This window comes from Mya arenaria, chromosome 4 (assembly GCF_026914265.1).
Source record: "Mya arenaria isolate MELC-2E11 chromosome 4, ASM2691426v1".
NCBI classification, from domain to species: Eukaryota; Metazoa; Mollusca; class Bivalvia; order Myida; family Myidae; genus Mya; species Mya arenaria.
In genome coordinates, this window is record NC_069125.1 from 68,537,793 (window position 1) to 68,560,429 (window position 22,637).

The 22,637-nt window shown below is 38.4% G+C and overlaps 1 protein-coding gene across 1 annotated transcript in view; it reads left to right on the forward strand.

The window, feature by feature from the left end:
* Positions 1-22,328, forward strand: part of LOC128231630 (sodium-dependent serotonin transporter-like) — a 35,587-nt gene extending 13,259 nt beyond the window's left edge. The window contains exons 3-14 of the mRNA XM_052944659.1: positions 1,316-1,412; positions 7,390-7,515; positions 10,237-10,375; positions 12,759-12,893; positions 13,105-13,208; positions 13,410-13,534; positions 18,421-18,533; positions 18,873-19,001; positions 19,158-19,257; positions 19,729-19,829; positions 20,138-20,305; positions 20,568-22,328. Coding sequence (XP_052800619.1) covers positions 1,316-1,412; positions 7,390-7,515; positions 10,237-10,375; positions 12,759-12,893; positions 13,105-13,208; positions 13,410-13,534; positions 18,421-18,533; positions 18,873-19,001; positions 19,158-19,257; positions 19,729-19,829; positions 20,138-20,305; positions 20,568-21,056 — 1,826 coding nt within the window. The 3' untranslated portion in view covers positions 21,057-22,328. The remainder of the gene's footprint in view (positions 1-1,315; positions 1,413-7,389; positions 7,516-10,236; positions 10,376-12,758; positions 12,894-13,104; positions 13,209-13,409; positions 13,535-18,420; positions 18,534-18,872; positions 19,002-19,157; positions 19,258-19,728; positions 19,830-20,137; positions 20,306-20,567) is intronic.
* The last annotated feature ends 309 nt before the right edge of the window (positions 22,329-22,637 follow it).

Consider the following 22,637-nt stretch of genomic DNA (forward strand, 5'->3'; position numbering starts at 1 on the left):
CCATTCTGTAAACCCGGCATGTCATGTCAAAAAGTAAATCCGACAATACCTGATTTCGATTTGCGGAACTGAAGTCTGTAGGCCTGCGGCCCTCAGCCTAAAAATGTTTGCAAGAAATACTCATTTGAAATGGCAATTATAACCCAATGTTTAAATAGAGAAGACAGACAGTGCAACAAATCGACCGAGTACTAATACATGCGTTTAAAGGTCAACAAACAAAAGCATCCAAGTTTATCGTTATTTCAGTTAGTCAGACATGAGTGTCCCGTTCGTATTCTCATTATAACTGAAATAAGAATAAAAGATAGAGAGAGCCAGGCAAATGGCCGCTCTTGTTGGGCAACTAACTTGCACTATCAGAATTGTATTACAAATTCAATGGGAAGTTGGTCAAATTTTAAAAGAAGCGCGGATTCGAGTATAAAGGCATGCCAAATAAAGTCTCGTATAAAACCATCCAACTTGATTTTCAGCTGAAGAGAATAGCATAGTAATATGCATGAAGACAGGTATTTGAATGCCCAAAATGACCTACAACACCCTGCTCACTCTTTACCAAATACGCGTAATTGTCTTCCGAGCTGTATTTCACTGAAACAATAAGCCTTATGGCTTTATGGAACACAATATTTAATACCAAGGCAAATTGTGACAAACATTCACTTTAGGATTTTTTTTTCGGAAAAAATATCACATCACCGAGTTTCAAGTCAAACAAAAACAATGGTGAAATGTGTGACTGTCATTTGAGTGAGTCGTAATGTTGGCATTTGTCGTCGTGTAAATTGTATTAGGATATAGTATATATTCAGCTGTTGAAAGATATTTTACCGGAAACACTGCCGAACACCTGGTTGTTTACTACAGACATTGTCATTCACCTTTCGAGCTATTGAAACAAAATGCAACATGAATTGCATACTAAAAGGATGTTCTATCACTGGCCATTTTCACATTTTTGTCATTCGATATGGACCCTGTTTCTGTGGCCAAGAAAGAGCAGCTCTTTTAAGAATGTATAGGATCAAATATTTCTTCTGTATTATTGTTCACCTTAATTATGTCAGCATTGTCATTGCCAAAAATTCACCGCCGCGAAGGATGTTTTTCTGTTCCACAGAGGTCGACCTTCAAGACTATATCATTTGTGACGAATGGATCTGCGCTGTTTGGGATGCTTATATCATATTTGCATTATCCAACATATATTCAATCATCCATAACGACATGTAAATGAATACATGCATTCATTTAGTTTCAACTCCGGTGATGCGTTGCCCTATTGTAGCCAATTGTTCGTGTTCAATTGCAGGCACTGGTGTGGCAATCATCATGGTAGCGACGTACGTGGGCATGTACTACAACACCATCATTGCATGGGCTCTCTACTACCTCGTCAACTCATTCAGGTAGGCGGACATGCATGATAACACAACTTTTTTTTCAATTTAATTAGATCTGCAATTCACGTTCAGCACAACGATGTGAGGACGAGTCTTAGAAGGTCACTGTCTGAATAGCTCAGTCGGTAAAAGACTTTTGAGGGTTGTAGTGTCGCATACACTTAGCCACCGCATTCATTTCGCCACGAACTATACCGGCATGGCACATGCAGTTGGTACAAAGAGGACCAATGCTCGGCGAATCCTACACCTCATATTTACATTGTTAGACAAAATGATGAGTTTGTGTTATATGATTTATTATCTTATTTTGATTTAAATAACGAAAACTCTTAACCATTTGTTTAAATTCATTAAATAGAGAACGATAACTCTTCAAAATTTAAACTTTATACAAGTTGTTTCCCTTTTTAACGAATATTTTTTAACGCGGTATTAACAAAGAATTACTCAATGAAATAGTGCTTTGATGAAATGATTGAAGTAAATGAAACTTATATAGTAATAGCAGATTTAAATGTAATAGTGAACTACGCAAACAAGGTCGTGGGCACAAACATAACTTCATCTTCAAAATATATCAACAACAAAAACACAATCAAAAATGCGTTAAATGTTACATTATACACCCAGCCTCCATTTACAATTATTTTGGGTTTTAACCTGTTTAAAAAAGCTGAATAATTGTTTTAAATGGCACGTCTACTCATGTGTACTTGTACCAAACTAAAAAATAAATAATGATGATGATAAAAGAAATTACGTCTAGTGTTTGTTTATATTCACTCCTTCGTCTGCACAAAAAACAACAACAACATTTTGGTGCAAAAATGCCCCCCAAAAGAACTTAATGTGGTATGAAAGTCATTAGGAACCGATTGCGCTACAGTTGTCTAGTTGCACTAGAAATTAGTGATATCTTGCGTGCAAATTGGTCAATTGACTATAGATTATATTTGAAATTTGTTTATTGGTGTCTGACCTATCAGAACGGTATGTGTACCAAGGATGCCGAATGAGTTCTGTTTTAAAAAGTTCGGTAATTCCATCTGGATGAAAAATAAAAACTGACAGCAGCTTGAATGCTAAGCAAATCGATATTGGAAATCGAGATCTTCGCAATATACATTTAAATAGGTCGTCATCAGATCTCACAGCAAGCGAGATTCAGTCAGATTGCAATTTATGTCTACATCAGCAGGTTAGACATAGACATACTACTAGCGTTAACATGCAGCACTAACATTGCTTGGTACCCTATAGTACCAACAGTTCGCTGAAGATAACAAGAAAAGTGGAATAAGTAATCTATCCCATAGTAGGGTGACACAATTTAGGTCGGAAGTACGTTTGGAATACTTTTGTCCGAAAGTGTTTTAAGCGCCAAATGATCTTAAGTAGATTGTAGAAAACGTATGAAGGTCCGTAGACAGCATTGCAAAAACATTATGAACCACAACACCATCACTTTCTGGTGTTAATTTAACAAGACAACTCATTAAGGTATGTTGGCACGAACTTACATCCACCATTGTTTTACTACATCGTCATTATATAAAATATGTATACATGTATTATTATACCTTTATGCACTACATCACCAACGTTACTGTCGTGCATTGCACCATAGTGCACGAGATAACCATCATGCACTACATCGTCATTGTTCACTACATCGCCATCATGCACTTCATCACCATCGTTACTGTCGTGCATTGCACCATGGTGCACGAGATGACCATCATGCACTACATCGTCATTGTTCACTACATCGCCATCATGCACCACATCACCATCGTTACTGTCGTGCATTGCACCATAGTGCACGAGATGACCATCATGCACTACATCGTCATTGTTCACTACATCGCCATCATGCACTTCATCACCATCGTTACTGTCGTGCATTGCACCATGGTGCACGAGATGACCATCATGCACTACATCGTCATTGTTCACTACATCGCCATCATGCACTACATCACCATCGTTACTGTCGTGCATTGCACCATGGTGCACGAGATGACCATCATGCACTACATCGTCATTGTTCACTACATCGCCATCATGCACTACATCACCATCATTACTGTCGTGCATTGGACCATAGTGCACGAGATGACCATCATGCACTACATCGTCATTGTTCACTACATCGCCATCATGCACTACATCACCATCGTTACTGTCGTGCATTTCACCATGGTGCACGAGATGACCATCATGCACTACATCGTCATTGTTCACTACATCGCCATCATGCACTACATCACCATCATTACTGTCGTGCATTGCACCATAGTGCACGAGATGACCATCATGCACTACATCGTCATTGTTCACTACATCGCCATCATACACTACATCACCATCGTTACTGTCGTGCATTGGACCATGGTGCACGAGATGACCATCATTCACTACATCGTCATTGTTCTCTACATCATCTTCATGCACTACAACACCATCGTTACTGTCGTGCATTGCACCATGGTGCACGAGATGACCATCATGCACTACATCGTCATTGTTCACTAGATCACCATCATGCACTACATCACCATCGTTACTGTCGTGCATTGCACCATGGTGCACGAGATGACCATCATGCACTTCATCGTCATTGTTCACTACATCGCCATCATGCACTACATCGCCATCATTACTGTCGTGCATTGCACCATGGTGCACGAGATGACCATCATGCACTACATCGTCATTGTTCACTACATCGCCATCATGCACTACATCACCATCGTTACTCTCGTGCATTGCACCATGGTGCACGAGATGACCATCATGCACTACATCGTCATTGTTCACTACATCACCATCATGCACTACATCACCATCGTTACTGTCGTGCATTGCACCATGGTGCACGAGATGACCATCATGCACTACATCGTCATTGTTCACTACATCGCCATCATGCACTACATCGCCATCATTACTGTCGTGCATTGGACCATGGTGCACGAGATGACCATCATGCACTACATCGTCATGTTCACTACATCACCATCATGCACTACATCACCATCAAACTGTCGTGCATTGCACCATGGTGCACGAGATGACCATCATGCACTACATCGTCATTGTTCACTACATCGCCATCATGCACTACATCACCATCATTACTGTCGTGCATTGGACCATGGTGCACGAGATGACCATCATTCACTACATCGTCATTGGTCACTACATCACATTCATACACTACATCACCATCATTACTGTCGTGCATTGCACCATGGTGCACGAGATGACCATCATTCACTACATCGTCATTGTTCACTACATCGCCATCATGCACTACATCACCATCATTACTGTCGTGCATTGGACCATGGTGCACGAGACGACCATCATGCACTACATCGTCATTGTTCACTACATCACCATCATACACTACATCACCATCATTACTGTCGTGCATTCGACCATGGTGCACGAGATGACCATCATTCACTACATCACCAGCTTGCACTAAATCGCCATTAAACACTACATCACCTTCACGTACTTTGTCATCAGTGTCCATAACATAACAATGTACTGCATCACTATCATGCACAACATCACCATCGTGTACTACATCAACATCGTGTACTACTTCAATATCCTGTACTACATCAACATCATGTACTACATCACCATCGTGTACTTCATCACCGCCGTGTACTACATCACCATCGTGTACTACATCAACATCATGTACTACATCACAATAGTGTAACACATCTATATCATGTCCTTCGGACTCCACACACATTGACCAGCCCAATTGCGTTCATATCCCGAAAATGATATCAATCCCGCAATTCATTCCTTTATTACATTACCATCATACACTACATAACCATCATACATTACATTACCATCATGTACTACATTACAATCGTGCACTACATTACCATCATGCACTACATTACCATCATGCACTACATTAACATCATGCACTACATTACCACCATACACTTCATTACCATCATGTACTACATTACCATAATACACTACATTACCACCATTGACAACATCGCAAACATACACTGCACCTCGTGTATGCATGACATCACCATGTAACACTTCATCACCATGTAACACTACACCACCAGCATGCATTACACCGTGACGCACTACACCATCGGTATACCCTGCATTACCATCATGTACTACAACACAATCATACACTTTATCACCTCAATGCACTACATCGCCATTAAACACTGCAGAACCACCATACACTGCATCAATATCATGCTCTAGATCACCATAGTGCACTAACATCACCAATATAAACTACATTACCATAATATACTATATCAAGACCATACACAATGTCACCATTATGTTCCATAACATCATCATGTAAAACATCATTGCCATGCAGTAAAACTTATATGCAAGACATCACCAGCAACATGCACTAAATCAAGATCATGTACTAAATCACCATCAAACACTTCACAACTAGTGTACCCAATATGCACTACATCACCGTCGTGTACTATATTAACATAATGCACTACGTCGACGTCGTGCTACATTCACATCATGCACTAAATCACCGTCGTGTTCTACATCAACATCATGCACTACATCCCCGTCGTATACTACATCAATATCATGCACTACACGCCATTATGTACTAAATCATGGTTATATTCTATATCAACATCATGCACTGCATCACCGCCGTGTACTTCATCAATATCTTACACTACTTCGCCATCGTGTACTTCATCAAAATTATACACTACATCGCCATCGTGTACTTCATCAACATTATACACTACATCGCCCTCGTGTACTTCATCAACATCTTACACTACATCGCCATCGTGTACTTCATCCACATCTTACTCTACATCGCCATCGTGTTCTTCATCAACATCTTACACTACTTCGCCATCGTGTACTTCATCAACATTATACACTACATCGCCATCGTGTACTTCATCAACATTATACACTACATCGCCATCGTGAACTTCATCAACATCTTACACTACATCGCCATCGTGTACTTCATCAACATCTTACACTACTTCGCCATCGTGTACTTCATCAATATCTTACACTACATCGCCATCGTGTACTTCATCAACATCTTACACTACATCACCATCGTGTACTTCACCAACATTATACACTACATCACCATCGTGTACTTCACCAAGTGTACTTCACCAACATCTTACACTACATCGCAATCGTGTACTTCACCAACATTATACACTATATCACCATCGTGTACTTCACCAACATCTTACACTACATCACCATCGTGTTCTTCATTAACATCTTACACTACATCACCGTCGTTTACTACATCAACATCATACACTACATCACCGTCGTTTACTACATCAACATCATACACTACATCACCGTCGTTTACTACATCAACATCATACACTACATTATCATCGTGTACTACTGTAACATGTAAATACGATCAGGATGAGATACACCACTATCATTAAGTGAGCCCTGTTCTATTTTGTCCACTTAATTAACTACGTTGTTATATCAACACAAGGACAGACGAACCGATACAACAATCTTGGCGTCGAATTGCATATAGTTTACTCTCAAGTTTAAACACCTCCAGTTTGATACTTAAATCGTTTATGGCATCACTCAAGTATTCATATCCTTCTCAGAATGTTTGCAATTTGCCAGCGTATCTGCCAATTCATTACCTTCTTCTGCATTACAATTGAGACAATGTAGGAAGACATATGTATTTATTCGTTTTAATTTTCAGCTATGATTTCCTGTATCGTTACCAGCTTTCTCCGTGACATCTTGCATGGCGGTCTAGCACTGAACCAGACATGCCTGGACAGACTGCCTCCATGCTATGTGTAGGAGTGTCAAGCGTAGTATTTCTCAATGGTAGGAGTAGTGTGTAGTATTACATTATATATTTGACAATTTGACATTTCCAACTGTTCCTCCTTTACTACTGCAGGTCTGAGGTACCGTGGGCGAGTTGTGGGAACGAATGGAACACACCGAACTGTATCTCGATTTCCCAGGGATACAACGCTTCCATGGTCACTAACTTCTCCAACCCCTCGGCTCTCGAGTACTTCCAGTGAGTACCGTCTAAAATAATTAAACACTTTTCAATGGAACCATCAGGGATTACTGGTTTCCACCAACTGACATTTTGATAACAAAAATCGTAGTTAGTCTTATGGGTCAATGTGGAGGTAATGGTACAACAATCTTCATGGCCATCAAATGATTCACGTACGTATGTCAGATACATACGTGGTGTATTTAAATTTATATTTTTAATGTCTCAACAAAGTCATGCTGCTAAAATGATCATATCGCAGACGTAGTGCGTGGCGGTTGTAATACAATATAGCAATATAAGACGTTACGGCAGTCTTGCGCCAAGCCCCCTGATATGCATGCGCATGTCCTTAAATGGGTCCGTTTAAAGCGCGATACAGCTCTTGTTTACTCCGGAAATCTAGACAGATTGACCATGAGATATTCAAATATAGTTTTCGTTTTTGTTGTTGTTTTGTTACAGCATGTTTTGCAATATTCCGTTAATACTTGCTTGGTTAAATGTAATATATTGGACTTGAAAAATGGTTAAAGCCATCAATGATTACCTCGGTGCTCCGTTTACCAGCAGGCTCACTGGCGGTACAACATTTTTACAACAATAGTATTAGTTGATTCAACTCTAGTAAAACAATGGTGGATGTAAGTCAGTTTGCGTGTGTGTGTGTGTGTGTGTGTGTGTGTGTGTGTGCGTGTGCATGCGCGTGCGCGAGTGCACGTGCGTGGTGTGAGTGTGTGTGCGTGCGTGCGTGCGTGCGTTGTGTATGTGTATGTTGTTTTTGTTTGTATGCCCTTTTGGCTTTAACTGTACGAAATAACAATCGGTCTTGTCCCTGCATTTTTTATTTGATGAACGATTCAAGAATCCCATCGATTGGTCTGGCATGCATTCATTGAAATATTAGTTATTTTCTGTATTGTTCATTGATAAACTTGGTAAACTATTCGACGACAATGACACTTCTTTCTGGACAACCACACTTCTATCTCGACATAACGACAGCTCGACGACAATGACACTTCTTTCTGGACAACCACACTTCTATCTCGACATAACGACAGCTCGGCTTCATCCTATCTTTTATAATGTCTGTTTATAAGAAATCCTTAATTGAATTATATTAATGTGATGGGTAAGGATGGTGGCTTGGTCTTATATTGTAGGGCCATTATGACAGGCGATCAACACTAATTATACACATTCTGAAGCTATATGTGTACCATTTACACACCTCCTCCAACTATTGCCTGTGCGTATATGAGCAGACAATATAACTGAGAAAACCCATTCTCGTTGGTTAATTCTTGAAAAGGTCTGATATTTCTGTTTCTGTTTCCGCTTGACCACTTATATGTGTTGGGAAAATTGAATTTTTGGTAACGGCTAATGAAGGGTAATCGTGCGCTTTTATTAAGCAATGGTCAGATTTTCCCTAGAGACAGAGAAAAGGGCAGTGATTTAAGAGGACATGTTTGGAATTAATACAAGCAATTAACTGTGCCTTGTAGCCCACTGGCGTTGCTATATAGATACCGCTTAATTACATCGTCCCCCGAAATGTTATTTTCATTTGATTGGAGAAATTATTGTAGGCGTACGGTATACGTGATACGTAGACAGACGTTGACCTTAGTTAAAGTGCTTGAGGTGGACACCACATTCAGACAAGGTATGCTGACCAATACATGATCTAATTTTAAGAATATTTTTTGCAATTTTGACATGCTCGTAATAGAATGGGGACGTGCCTACAAAGAAGTGATATTATCATCGTATTATTGAGCATGACAGTTGGATTTTAGCCGAAAGCAAATCGCGATCTCCTCTGAAATAGAAATTAAAATGTTGTACTTGATATCGGAGAAATATTGCTGTGCTTTCATAATTTACACACTTTGCTTGGAATAAATAGAGAAAAAAATGGTTATAAAATTTCGCCCCCACGATATTTGTAATGAACGTGGAACAATATTTATGTAATTCGTAAGAATCTGAGCACGATCGTCAACAACAATTTCCAAGGTGAAACCTATCAAAATACCGTGTTGATTGTTAATTATCAGGATATTATATATTGTTAAGTGGATGGAGTTTTGTGCTAGAACATACTAATTCATTCAAGGAAAGTTCAATTACCAAAGGTATTGGCGTTGTCGACATAGGATATTCCTTTAACAATAATAACTGCACTCAAACCGAGATATACGACTTAGTGTATAATTTCAATCACGAGGGTTGTGGGTGACAGTGTTGTACCATGTTGTTAATGACAACAGTCGAAAACTAACTTTAAATATAAGTGAATAGCGTCGTAATTTATCAGCATGCTAATAACTGAACTGTTAAGCTCCGCCTACTTGTTACCGTTCAGATATGGGAATGTACAGCAAGACACTTAGGAAACACTGTTAAAATGGCTTAAAGCGGCAAAAGTAAACTCGAATACGCACATTTTATTTCTAAAGCACGTATATCATTAGCGGTCCATAACTGGAGCTAGCGTAATGCGCATACAGGCCGCGTTACTTTATATACAACCAATAAGTATAGGGTGTCGTTGTCATCGTATTCCAACTAGAACAAATCTGATCTTAAACTTAAAGCCTCGTTTCTCAGTTTGACTCTGGCTGTTGGTGCTTGGGTCATAACAGATATATGGTCTGGTCCCCGTAGTCAGCATTCTCCGCATATCGCTTGTCTTCCCAAACATAACCTGTTGTGTTTTTTGTTGAGGTTCAAGGCCCTGGAGTCCCAGCGGTCCACGGGTATAGGCGACCTAGGCAATGTCAAGTGGGACCTGTGCCTGTGCCTGTTGGGAGTGATGACGGTGGTCTACCTCGCCCTCTGGAAGGGAATCAAGTCTTCAGGAAAGGTATGAACCATTCTACACATACACAACGGTAAGGGTGGTAACAAGGTAATGTTTGTTACATATATCTTTCTAGGTATAATGGCAGTGGTCTATCTCGTTGTCTGAAAGGAGACAACAACAACAACAGCAGCAGCAACAACAGCAACAACAACAACAACAGTATCAGCAACAGCAACGACAATAACAACAACAACAACAACAACAACTACAACAACTACAAAAACAACAAAAACAACAACAACAACTACAAAAACAAAACAAGAATCGCCGCAATGCGACGAAACCAACTCTTCCTTTATACCAAGTTGGGTCAAGATGTGTCAACCCTAACTGAAGTAATTCAGTTTCAACCTGTTTTTTATTTTGAGTGACCTTGGCCTTGACTCTAGGGACCCAAAACGCAATCCCATGAAAGGTATCCATAAACTCTTCCTATAGACCAAGTTTGGTCAAGATATGTGAATCCTGACTAAAGTTATTCAATTTCAACCATTCTTCTATTTCTAGTCAGAGTGACCTTGATCCTAGGGACCCCAAACACAATCCCATGACAGGTCTCCATAAACTCTTCCTTTATTCCAAGTTTGGTCTAGATATGTGGACCCTGACTGAAGTTATTCAGTTTCAACTGTTTTTTTTCTTCTAGTTTTTAGTAACCGTGACCTTGACCTTGACCCTTTGGACCCCAAGCGCAATCCTATGAAAGGTCTTCATAAACTCATCCTTTATACCAAGTTTGGTCAAGATATGTGGACCCTTGCTAAAGTAATCAGTTTCAACCGTTTTTCTATTTTTAGTAACAATGACCTTGACCTTGATCCTAGGGACCCCAAATGCAATCCCATGAAAGGTATCTTTAAACTCTTCCTATATACCAAGTTTGGTCAAACTATATCATTTCTAACTAATGTTATTCAGTTTCAACCGTTTTTCTGTTTTAGTAACAGTGACCTTGACCTTGACCCTAGGGATACCAAACGCAATCCCATGAAAGGTATCTATAAACTCTTCCTAAAGATTAAGTTTGGTCAAGATATGTGGACCCTAACAAAAGTTATTCAGTTTCAACCGTTTTTCTATATTTAGTAACAGCGACCTTGACCTTGATCCTAGGGACCCTAAATGCAATCCCATGAAAGGTATCTTTATACTCTTCATATAGACCAAGATGGTCAAAATATGTCAAACCTAACTAAGTTATTCAGTTTCACCCTTTTTTATTTTTAGTAACAGTGACCTTGACCTTGACCCTAGGGACACCAAACGCAATCCCTTGAAAGGTATCCATAAACTCTTCATATAGACCAAGTTTGGTCAAGATATGTCAATCCTTACTGAAATTATTCTGTTTCATAGGTGAGTTTGACGCCGCCCGGTCGAACCCCCGCCCGCCCGAACAACGACGTTCGTCATTCTAATAACCAGGTTTCACTTTGTGAAAACCTAGTTAATAAAATGAAATAAAATAAAAATATCTGTATAATAACATTTTTTGTCGTGTATTTTGAATGTTCATACCAGCCCCTTCAATAGCATCATTTCTAAAGCAAACTATGTTCTTTTAAAGTACGGCAGTTATCTTTTTAAATATATTTCTTGTTATCACCCACCTTGTCTACAGTATGTTAAACACACTATAGGAACCTCAATATTTTTGTTTATATTGGTATGGAAGCGAAATTTTGCTTAAATGTGATTTTTGTCAATGAAAAGTTATTAAAAGGCATTAAATAGCAGTAAAAATCCGATTAATGGTAGAGGATTAATTGAATAATACAACAATAATTGCTTGCAATATAGTTAACTGCACTCAAAGACTTTCAAGGCCTCAATTTACGATATATTATTGGCACATCAATACTTTATCTACTTCAAGTAACCAAGCAAAGTGTGTTGTCTCTTTAAAACTGAAGAACAATTTGTTTTAGTTTTTTTTTTATTGAGATAGATTTGATTCAGCATTTATGTGTACTTTATATTATTGTCGTTTTTTCTGTTGTTCATTATTAAATGCACAAGAACAAGCGCTGGAATATTGGCATCTGAGTTGTTCATATAACACTTACACGAGGGCTGTTCATTACCACTTTTTATTTAGCGGAATTGGAACAACATACTTATATCATGATAATAACCAGGGATCCTGCTCTTCATATGCATTTTTCATTTTGGAACATTTACCTTCCTCAGAATTATTGTTTGTTGAATAACATGGGGTAAATCTAGGTGGTGCACTCAATATGCCATCAAATGATACATGCTTTTGAGAACACGGAAGCAACATTTAGATAATAAAATTTGAAAGATTTTGAACAAGTCTACACCCCTTGTATATAATTCAATAGCATATTGTCTTCTGCAAACCAAACCACAACTTCTTCAGGCTGTGTGGATCACGGCAACCGCCCCCTACGTTATCCTCCTAATTCTTCTCGTGCGGGGAGCCACCCTTCCGGGCGCGCGCCAGGGCATAATCTATTACGTCACACCGGTCTGGAGCCGCCTTCTGGAACTCGGGGTAAATCACAGGTTCCTTAGATTCATTTCAAGTGCCTCTTAATTTCGTTTGTGTTAGGCTCATCTTACGTGTTTTTTTAGTTTAAACTTATATATACCTTTAAACATCTAAACCAATTTTTATAAGAGACCCCCTATGCTATATGGGATACAATTTTGAAGTTCTATAACACTTTTATCCTTTGGTCATGAACGTGTTGTTGTTTACAAAGGTTTGGCTCGATGCCGCCGCCCAGATCTTCTTCAGTCTGGGGCCCGGCTTTGGTACTCTTCTAGCGCTGTCCAGCTATAACAAGTTCAACAACAACTGTTACATGTAAGTCACTCTATCATTTAACTGATGTGATTATTTCAACACACAGAACATGTAAATGATAAAAAACTTATGTTTTGTAAAAATATGAAAACAATAACAAAAATTACTGTTAGAAACTGCTATTGTAATTTATTTGAGCAGGGCGATGACATATCGAGGCTTTTTAGATACTATCATCGTTAGGATTTGCCATATTTTCAGGGATGCGTTGTTGACGGCCTCCATTAACTGTCTCACGAGCCTGCTGGCAGGCTTTGTCGTCTTTTCCGTTCTCGGCTACATGAGTCACGTGCTCGCTGTTCCCATAGAGAACCTCGCCGTACAAGGTACGCAAAGCTCCATCATTTTGTATAACAGGCTATTGACCTGATGCATTAGAAACGGCCTGTGATATAACTCAATATTTTCACAAATACTAGGGTTGGCATTGCTACCAAAATAAGACACAAGTAATATTGAAACGAACCGGGGTTCAGGGGTTTTGAAAATAATACTTATTTTACTTGACGCATGTATTCTGACAGTTGTTTCTCGGTGGCGGTTATTCATGTAAAAAGACAAACATGCTTTTTTAACGTTACACGTTCAAGCTTTTATAAATAGCTATACCACCGCTAAATTTGTATTGCTGTGCCTAAGCAATGATTATTCCTACAATGTCACGTTGTGTGCAAGGTATTGCATCTATTATGCACAGAAATATTGTGTCAATTGAATTAATTCATTGCTACTCATGTCGTGGTTCGATATAAGGTTACTTACTTTCATTTTATTGAATATTATTTGATTTAATTCGCTTAAATGCATATGTTGATTTCAGTTTTTAACCTTCCACCATTTTTTTCCGGCCATGACCTTCTTTGCCTTATAGTCAGACACAGTCGGTCATGTAATAACGGCCGGTGTAACGTTACATTTTGACCCGTTGAAAATGGACTCCATGTTATTTTTCAACGGGTGATTTATGTTTTTAAACGTTGAAATCTGACCCCAACCGTTAATTAAGATCCTTCCACGCGAGGAATGTTAATACTTAACTGACCAGCTGAAGTCTGGCCATAATGCAACATTAAAAAGTGACATATTTGTCGGTATTAATGCTAAACTCATTCAAACATTTTTGTGGTTCCAGCGTTGTAACCGTTATAAATTTAAATTAGTGTATAATACCGTACATATTCCGCAAAAAAGAAAAAATTTTGCTAACCCATGAGCAATAACTGTGCTGATACTGGTCAGACCATAAAATCTAAAACTTTTAATGAGCATTTTTCACCGTTAAGTTTGGTGATTGTAAATCATATAGTTAGGGAACATTACGTACCGCAAGCGCTTTGGGACGTTCGATTAAACCAAGCGCCATCCACCTTTGCATGACAGAGACATAAACATATTAATGACTGGTATTTACTGGTAAGGCCTAAAATATATATATGAGGGCAACGGTCCCAAAAATGTAAGGTAGGGTAGGGACAAAGGTTTTTTTCAAGTAAATTCAAAACAGCAAACCAAGTCGCCAATGCTTACAATGACTATTTCGGTACATCACGTATGTATTCAATAATTAATGCTTTTCGTTTTTAATTGTAATCAACACAAATCACGTTCAACACCAACTAAAACAACAACACAAGGGTCGATGGTTTTGGCAGGTATGGGCGGGCAGCCCTGAACATACTTGATTTGATTTGTATGGAAGCGTTCACCGTATACACTGATAATGTGAACAATACGTCTTGATGACTGATTTTGCGTTCATATGACGAAATTTATCCTCGAGGGCAAACGTGTGCATTTATACGCAAAAACCAAAGGGGGTTAAAATGACCTTTAGGCAAATTTGCCCAAAGTCTGGAGATGGGTAAATTCACCCCTGTATGTATTTCATGTCATGTAAATGCAGCAATTTATTTGTCCCCTGTGATGTTGATTTTGTCAGTGTTTTACAATTGATAGTTGACATTTAAAACAAAATAAAGGAAGGAAACTTTTTGAAAATTCTCGGCAGATTCTATCGAGGAATGAACGGTTTGAAAACCCATGTTTTTGTCTATTTTTGTTTTCAAGATTTGCTGTTTGGTTTTTCTTTGAAAATTATATGCTATCACAATGGATTGATAACTTTCTAAAACATTTAATTAAAAGCTGGTTCACTCCGATATTAGCTGATACTTTTGAAGATACCAATTTAAAACAGACATATTCTTGATAAGAATGAGCAAAAAATGAATGCGAACAGTTTAAATGTTTTCTGATTGTATTTTTTTTTACAGACACAAACTTTTGAAGAATTTTCCATGACTTACTGCTGCATAATATCGTTATAAAGTGTATAAGAGTGGTATTAACTGCTTTTAAGTTATTTTAATGTCTTAATTTTTAAAATAATTAAAAACCCTGAATGTCAAAGCAAGCTAATTATGTGAACGAAATTGGATAGAGTAATTTATAGCTGTGTTACGCTGTTAACGGACATACGGAAGGACGGACAAGTATGAAACCGCTATATGTACCTCACGTTTGAGGCATAAGCATACATGCAGAGTTACTGTAGTTTAAATGAACATCCGCCCCAATTAAATGTCACTGGCCTTGTTAATTTTCCCAATACATTTTTCTTGCATTAAAGCATATTGCAGATTATTTCCACAAATCTTTCAATTTAATAATAAACTAGTCATCGACTGAAACACACGTTCAATGATATGAACACATTCAGAAATATTACCTTTTGAAACATAAGATATATATTTTATTAGTTTGTAAAGCCGGGAAAAAAATCCTTCATTCATTTAATAAGCCTTCTCATCCATCAGAGGTTTGATAATGATAAATCTAAATCTGATAAATGTGGTTCGCATAGCATCATCACTCTGGTGAACGACAATATTTATACGTGGCTACTTTTCAAAAGATAATGGAATTAATAACAAATATCATTTTGGTTGCAAAAAATATATTTTCTTTCATTTCTTACAATACCATGCCAGCGGGGCTTTTCAACAAGTAAATAGTTATTACAAATTCTAAAATTTATGAGAGAATGGGGATAAACATTTATTGATCCTCTGCCTGGTCCGTATTTGCGAAATCGTATATGGCGTGATAGGTAGTTTCTGGACATTTTTATTGTGGTGTACCTACATTTAAGTCCTCCAACTTTTCTTTATAAGCTGTGACGTACCAAAAGTACAATAAATGCATTTGTCTTGTTGACGGAATTGAAGAGGTAACACTTGCACTGTTATAACAGTAAAACAATATGTAAACATGCAATTAAGCATAGTAGAACAAGCAAACAAATCATTAAAAGTAAACGTAAGTGGAAAAGAAACACATCACTTGCAGATTTGGAAGTGAGGGTGGGTGGGGATTGACCTTTTTCGGGGCAGTTTTGAAATTTATCTTTTCATTAACTGTGTTTCAACCCACCCCATCAAGAAATACTGGACCGCAATCATGCTTAGCATGCTTGCTTACCGACTTTCTTTTACAAGAAATAGATGTACTAAAGATGTGCCTTTAACCCGCTTTTGTTTTAAAATATGTGACTAATCCAATTATTATTTCTTGCATAACAGAAACACTCCTGTACCATTAATAGGGTCTTTTTAAAGCCACCCTGAGAGGGTCTTTTTGATAATGCTTAACCCGGTCACGCGAGATTTTCTGTAAAGAAACCATCTTGCAGAGTTCGTTGGCTCTTTCCTGTGACTCCTGGGGGTGATTATATTAAACGGGGTAATTATTTAATGTTACATCGCCATATTTATTCGGCCTAGTGACGTTGCTGTGGCGAGTTTCGTTGTTGGTCACCAATCCGGACAAGATGATTTTATCGGGGATTTCTGGTTTCCCCCATATCACAAAAGCTCTCTATTGCGCAATATCGTGCCAACGAAAGTGACTTAGCATAAGTTCTTATAACTTTGTTCACGATCGTTTAAACAGTAAACAAATATACGATTTCTCTTAATCGACTAAAATGAGAAGATGACCGAGTTCACTACCCACGGTTACTTACGTTCTTTGTCTGACAGGGCTATATTTTATGGACCTGGTTATCACTGGTTATCACCTTTATAAGAGAGTTGATAGTTCGGTAATGACATGAACAGCCAAATGGTTATTATTCCATCCTATCTCGCCCACTCATAATTACCGTCTATGATTTACTCGTCCAGATGTTACATTAAGAGTTTTCTTATAATTCGAAACGCATTTAAATGTTTTTTGATTGACATTAAAGTTTTCTGAAATAAAGATAAAGTGCGTCTGAAATATTGAGGTCGAAATAACCTTGTAAAAACAGCAATTGAAATCAGTTTTGTCGACAGGTTTATTTAGTTAAGATTATTGTTTACATCAGGAAGAAAATATTTATCACAACGAGGCATAACGATTGATAAGAATAAAAGAAATTCGTTCCAAATCACATAAACCCACATACGAAAATGCAATCAAGTTCAGCAGAAGTGATAGTAAGCCAGTGGCGTTTGATTTTAGGCAAACGCAGACTAGTGCTTGAAGTGTATAACATTGAGATATGCAGTTGCTGAATTACATTTGCATTCAGTGTTCTGTGTAGTTGTTGTATCAGTCATACAGACTGGCACGGGATAATACTTATCTTAATTTGATTAAAAGAAATGTTGGCAGAACACGTTAACTAAGCCGAGATAACGGCGAATTGCTAGCTTCCGTTTATAGCGTAGAGACGGCCACGCGATAAAATGGCAGGTGGTTGAACGTCAATTTCCACGATCTCCACGAATATCACTGAACAGAAAATGTACTTTTTATAAACATAAAAACCAAAATCATAAATAGACTATTCAATCATGTGAGCAATTATTAAACCTGTAATTGAACTAAACTTTACATATGTTTTCCATTCCCGTCAATTTATATTTTGTCCGTATTCGAAGACAGTCCCTCATTTAGTATGATCAACTTATTAGTTTAGCCATTCATTACACTTGTTAACACCTGTCGTCGGCCTAACTCAACAACATTATTCAGGGTCTTTAAACCCCAACCCTTTAAGGCTACTCAAGGATCAATGTTAGTTCGGGCGGAAAGTATGGAAAGCCCTTTATCACAACATAGTTTGTAACAGTGAAGGTCTTGCGTTATTAGTGACTCCTAGGAGCCTTCCATTCACGAGGGGTCACTGTTGTTGGTGTTTAATAACCATACTGTCCCGTTCCAGGCCCGGGGCTGGTGTTTTTTGTGTACCCTGAGGCGATCTCCACCCTGGAGGGATCCACGTTCTGGGCAATAATATTTTTTCTGCTTCTCATCACCCTTGGCATCGACAGCACGGTGAGTATCTAGTAACAAAGGGTCGAAACACGGGCCTGGTTTAACATATTTTAATGGTTTTAAAATGGTAACCGCGAGGTACAACACTTTAATTTATTTATTCAGTTTCATTATTTCTAGGAGACTGCATACTAACATGAATTCATATACCACAGAATACGATTCTTAACAAAAAGACTAATTGAACTTGACTATGTTTATATTATGACTTGTTCTTATGATTTCGCCTATGAATGATAACGCCATCCATTGAAAGGGAAGTGGAAACCCTTTCCCCTGCGCTAGACTGTCTACTAACTCATGTAGACGTTCCCATTTGATCAGTGTTGTATGTTTCAGTTCGGAGGTCTCGAATCGGTGATCACGGCCTTGTGCGACATCAGTCCGCGCTTGGCAAGCAAGCGCAAGTTTGTTGTGTTGGGGGTCGTGGTAGTCTGCTTCCTGGGGGCACTGCCCACAACCACATACGTAAGTAATGTACTTCTTGCTAAATAGGAATTTTTATTCCGTCTGCATGTGCGAAGCAAGCTAGTGCAAAACCCTTTTCTCTATGTAATAGTTTATACATCTTCAAAATCGTGTGATATACGGTTTATCATACAGACAGACAATTCTTTATTTTAGGGCGGCCAGTATTTGATAACGCTGTTGGACACGCACGCGGCGCCGGTCGCCCTGATCGGCATCTGTCTGGTGGAGGCCGTCGCCGTCAGCTGGTTCTACGGTACGTTAACACGGATAACACTTCTGAAGACAATTGTTTTTGAATCCTTTTGATAAACTATAGCCAAATAGTATTATCATCATTGAAGCTTAATTGTATGGAACTCAGCTTTCATATGTATGGAATAATAAAATATTTCATCATCATAATGACTTAATTGAAAATGTGTATGGAACTCTTAATGATTGCACTGAAGCATAATGGTATGGAACTCCATCATGTCTAAAGAATGGTTACTCCGGTTTGCTCCCTTCTGCTGTGTGTACAAGAGGATTTCTATTGAGCAGACATCATGCTGCGACATGAAACATTACGGACAAAACCACGGACCCACGGTTTAAAATTTGTTTATACGAAATTCGCAATAAAGCATCAACAGAGGAGACAGGGCACACAGGATTACTAGGTCGTTTTTTGCAATTAATCAGTTCAGTTACATGTCAATGCGAATCGCACTGTTTCTCCACACAGGTGTGCAGCACTTTTCCAACGACATTGAGCGGATGTTGGGCTTCCAGCCCGGGATTTACTGGAAGATCTGTTGGGCCATCATTTGTCCAACGTTCCTCGCGGTATGTATCAAAATCATAGATGCCAAAACAGTAATAACCAATGAGGTTCTTTAAAATACTTTGTTATGAAATATTTTAATTGTTATAAAACATTTTAAAAGAAACATGTTTTAACGATTATATTCACGATACGTATCGTCAAATGTTTTCTGTTACAAAGAACAAAAACAGAAAAATAGTTTTGAAACGGAGTAGTAAAGTAAATAGCACTTTTAACAAGGACTCCTGGCTTCATTTATGAGTATATTGATACGGGTATGACATAGTATACATAAGCGTTCAGTGTCTCACTGTTTTCCATCCGGTAGGTATTGTTCGTGTTGTCGATCGTGGCGTACGCGGGGCTGGAGATCGAGGATTACCGGTTCCCACATTGGGCGGAGTCTGTGGGCTGGCTCGTCACCTCAAGCTCCCTCGTCTGTATCCCAGTCGGCATCATCGCCAGCCTTGTGTTCACACGCGGAACATTCAAACAGGTCAGAACACTCGAGGCTTTTGATTTAATGACAAAACATCTTGTGAACATAATACAAATACAGTTTAATTTCAGGGGTTAGAATTTAGCTTTGTATGTATTGGAAAGCAGTTAATATTTATTGCTTAATCTTTATTATCTTTCGCAAATGCATTTACTAGTAGTTAAAAATTAAAAAGCAGGAGCGCATTTTCAAAGCTCACCTCCTAAGGTGTTCCATTTTGCTCTTTGTTACAATTATTCAAGCATACGTATTCTTATAGCGGATTTTGGAGATGACCCGCGGACAGTCGACAGACTACCCTCCCAACGACAGAGGCTTTACTCTTCGCAATGCCTGGCGACTCGCGTCCATCGCCGCTCGGTACGTATACAGCAAGGTACAGTCGCTCCGCTCCGGTGTGTTCAGAACCAGCAGCCAAACCAAACCACCGGAACTGAAGAACGCAGAGCTGAAGATGAACGGCGGGCCGAGCTATCCTATGACAGAAATTGTCGCAGGCATCAATGGTCATGGCCGAAAAGCTGAATTAGGTAACCACGTGTCCCCTGAACATAGAGCCTCAGACTCCAATACCGGAATTTATTTACATGAAAACGAACATTTACCGTCTACACAGACAAATAGTTATGGTTTTAACAGTGGCAATAATTTACTTAACAATAAAACAAACAATGACACCGAGGGAAGGATCATTATCAACGGGAGTGGTCATCGACACAGCATAGAAACGGATTCTTCCAACGGATAGATAGGATCACCATTTCTGTGGCCCATTATTTATTACACTTGTACATAGATGCCAAAATGATAACTTCTATAAACATTGAAAGGTAACGCCGAGCTAAGATTGTTCAGTTGTTTAAACTAATTTTGGACTCTGTTTAATATAGAAACGGAAGGTTTAATAAACAGAACTTTATTATGATTAAAATATTCATGAACACCATTAGTATTAGTATATAAGAAACGTTTCAGTCTTTACTTGAACGTGTTTCTATCGTAGCTCGTGCGTTTAGCTACCAACTGTGACAATATGTACTTATGTGGTATCAATATAACGTCGTTTTGACGCCATATATTAATAGAAACTCGATATTTTGTGCATTGTGCGCTTGCTCTTTTAGCATTGCACACCACTGGGAGAAGGTACTAAGGGTCCAGTACTGTATAAATGTCCAATTATCGTATATTCGTGTTTCTGTTTGTTTATGGCTTCAAAACTAAGTGATATGGACACTGTAACATTTGACTTGCATAACACATCCACATACCTCATTCAGTTATTTTATTATGTTGATATCGTGTTCATTTCATAACCACGAAGGCTTGTTACTACATTTAGGAAAAGGTTGATATATATGTACATCGCCATTTAAAAGTACTCGCCCATGTTTTGGACCAAAAATTAGTGTTCCAGGCAATGCATCTGAAAGCTCTTATTTTACTTTATGAAATCGGAATTGCAAAACAAAAACATAGTATAAAAAGGGTATTTTGATTTCGGTGGTGTACGAAACCAAGCCGATAAATCAAGAAAACTAGGCCACCAGGACTTATGCAAAGAAAATGGATATTTTGTCATTTTAACAACACATAGATAACATCACGTGATAATGTCAATCAACCAATCGTAGCCGTTATTTACGCTAATGAAATTTCTTGTCTTCGAATACGATATTTGAGCAAATATCAACAATTGTTTAAGGGTTCCAGCTTTTGGTAGACATTGTATTAGTTTTTACACCCCTAATGATTTGCCACACTTTATTTCCCCATACAAAAAAGTGCATTTCACAAAAACATGAGCGAGTCCCTTTAACAATTTCACTTCATTTGAAAATGATTGTAGCATTTAAATGTTTAGGATAAACATGACGGGTATTCATTTGCGTTTTCCTATTATTTTATTCCAGTATGTGTTTGCCAATGAAACCATTACTGAATTCACAGGTTATTCGCAATAGCAGTTTTCAACAGCAAGCATTACAGTAAACTAATTTGAATAAATGGCTTCCATCAATTACTTTTCATTTTTAAACCAAGTATAGTTTTGTGGACAGTTCTGCTGTATTTTGTTATTTTCTGAAATATACAGAGAGTTGTAATATATGTTATACAGAAATACGCATTAATAAACGAAACTGGGTCAAGTTGTTTGTCACAGGCTGTTACCCACTCAGCGAAACCAACGACTGACCTATTCCGTTACCCATTAAACAATCGTAACAACTCGGCCATCTCCGGCAAGCTTCCGGATATACGTCATATATTTTGGATAATGACCGAGGTGTTCCGATTGACTCTCCCACGTGGGTATACGGCGATTTAT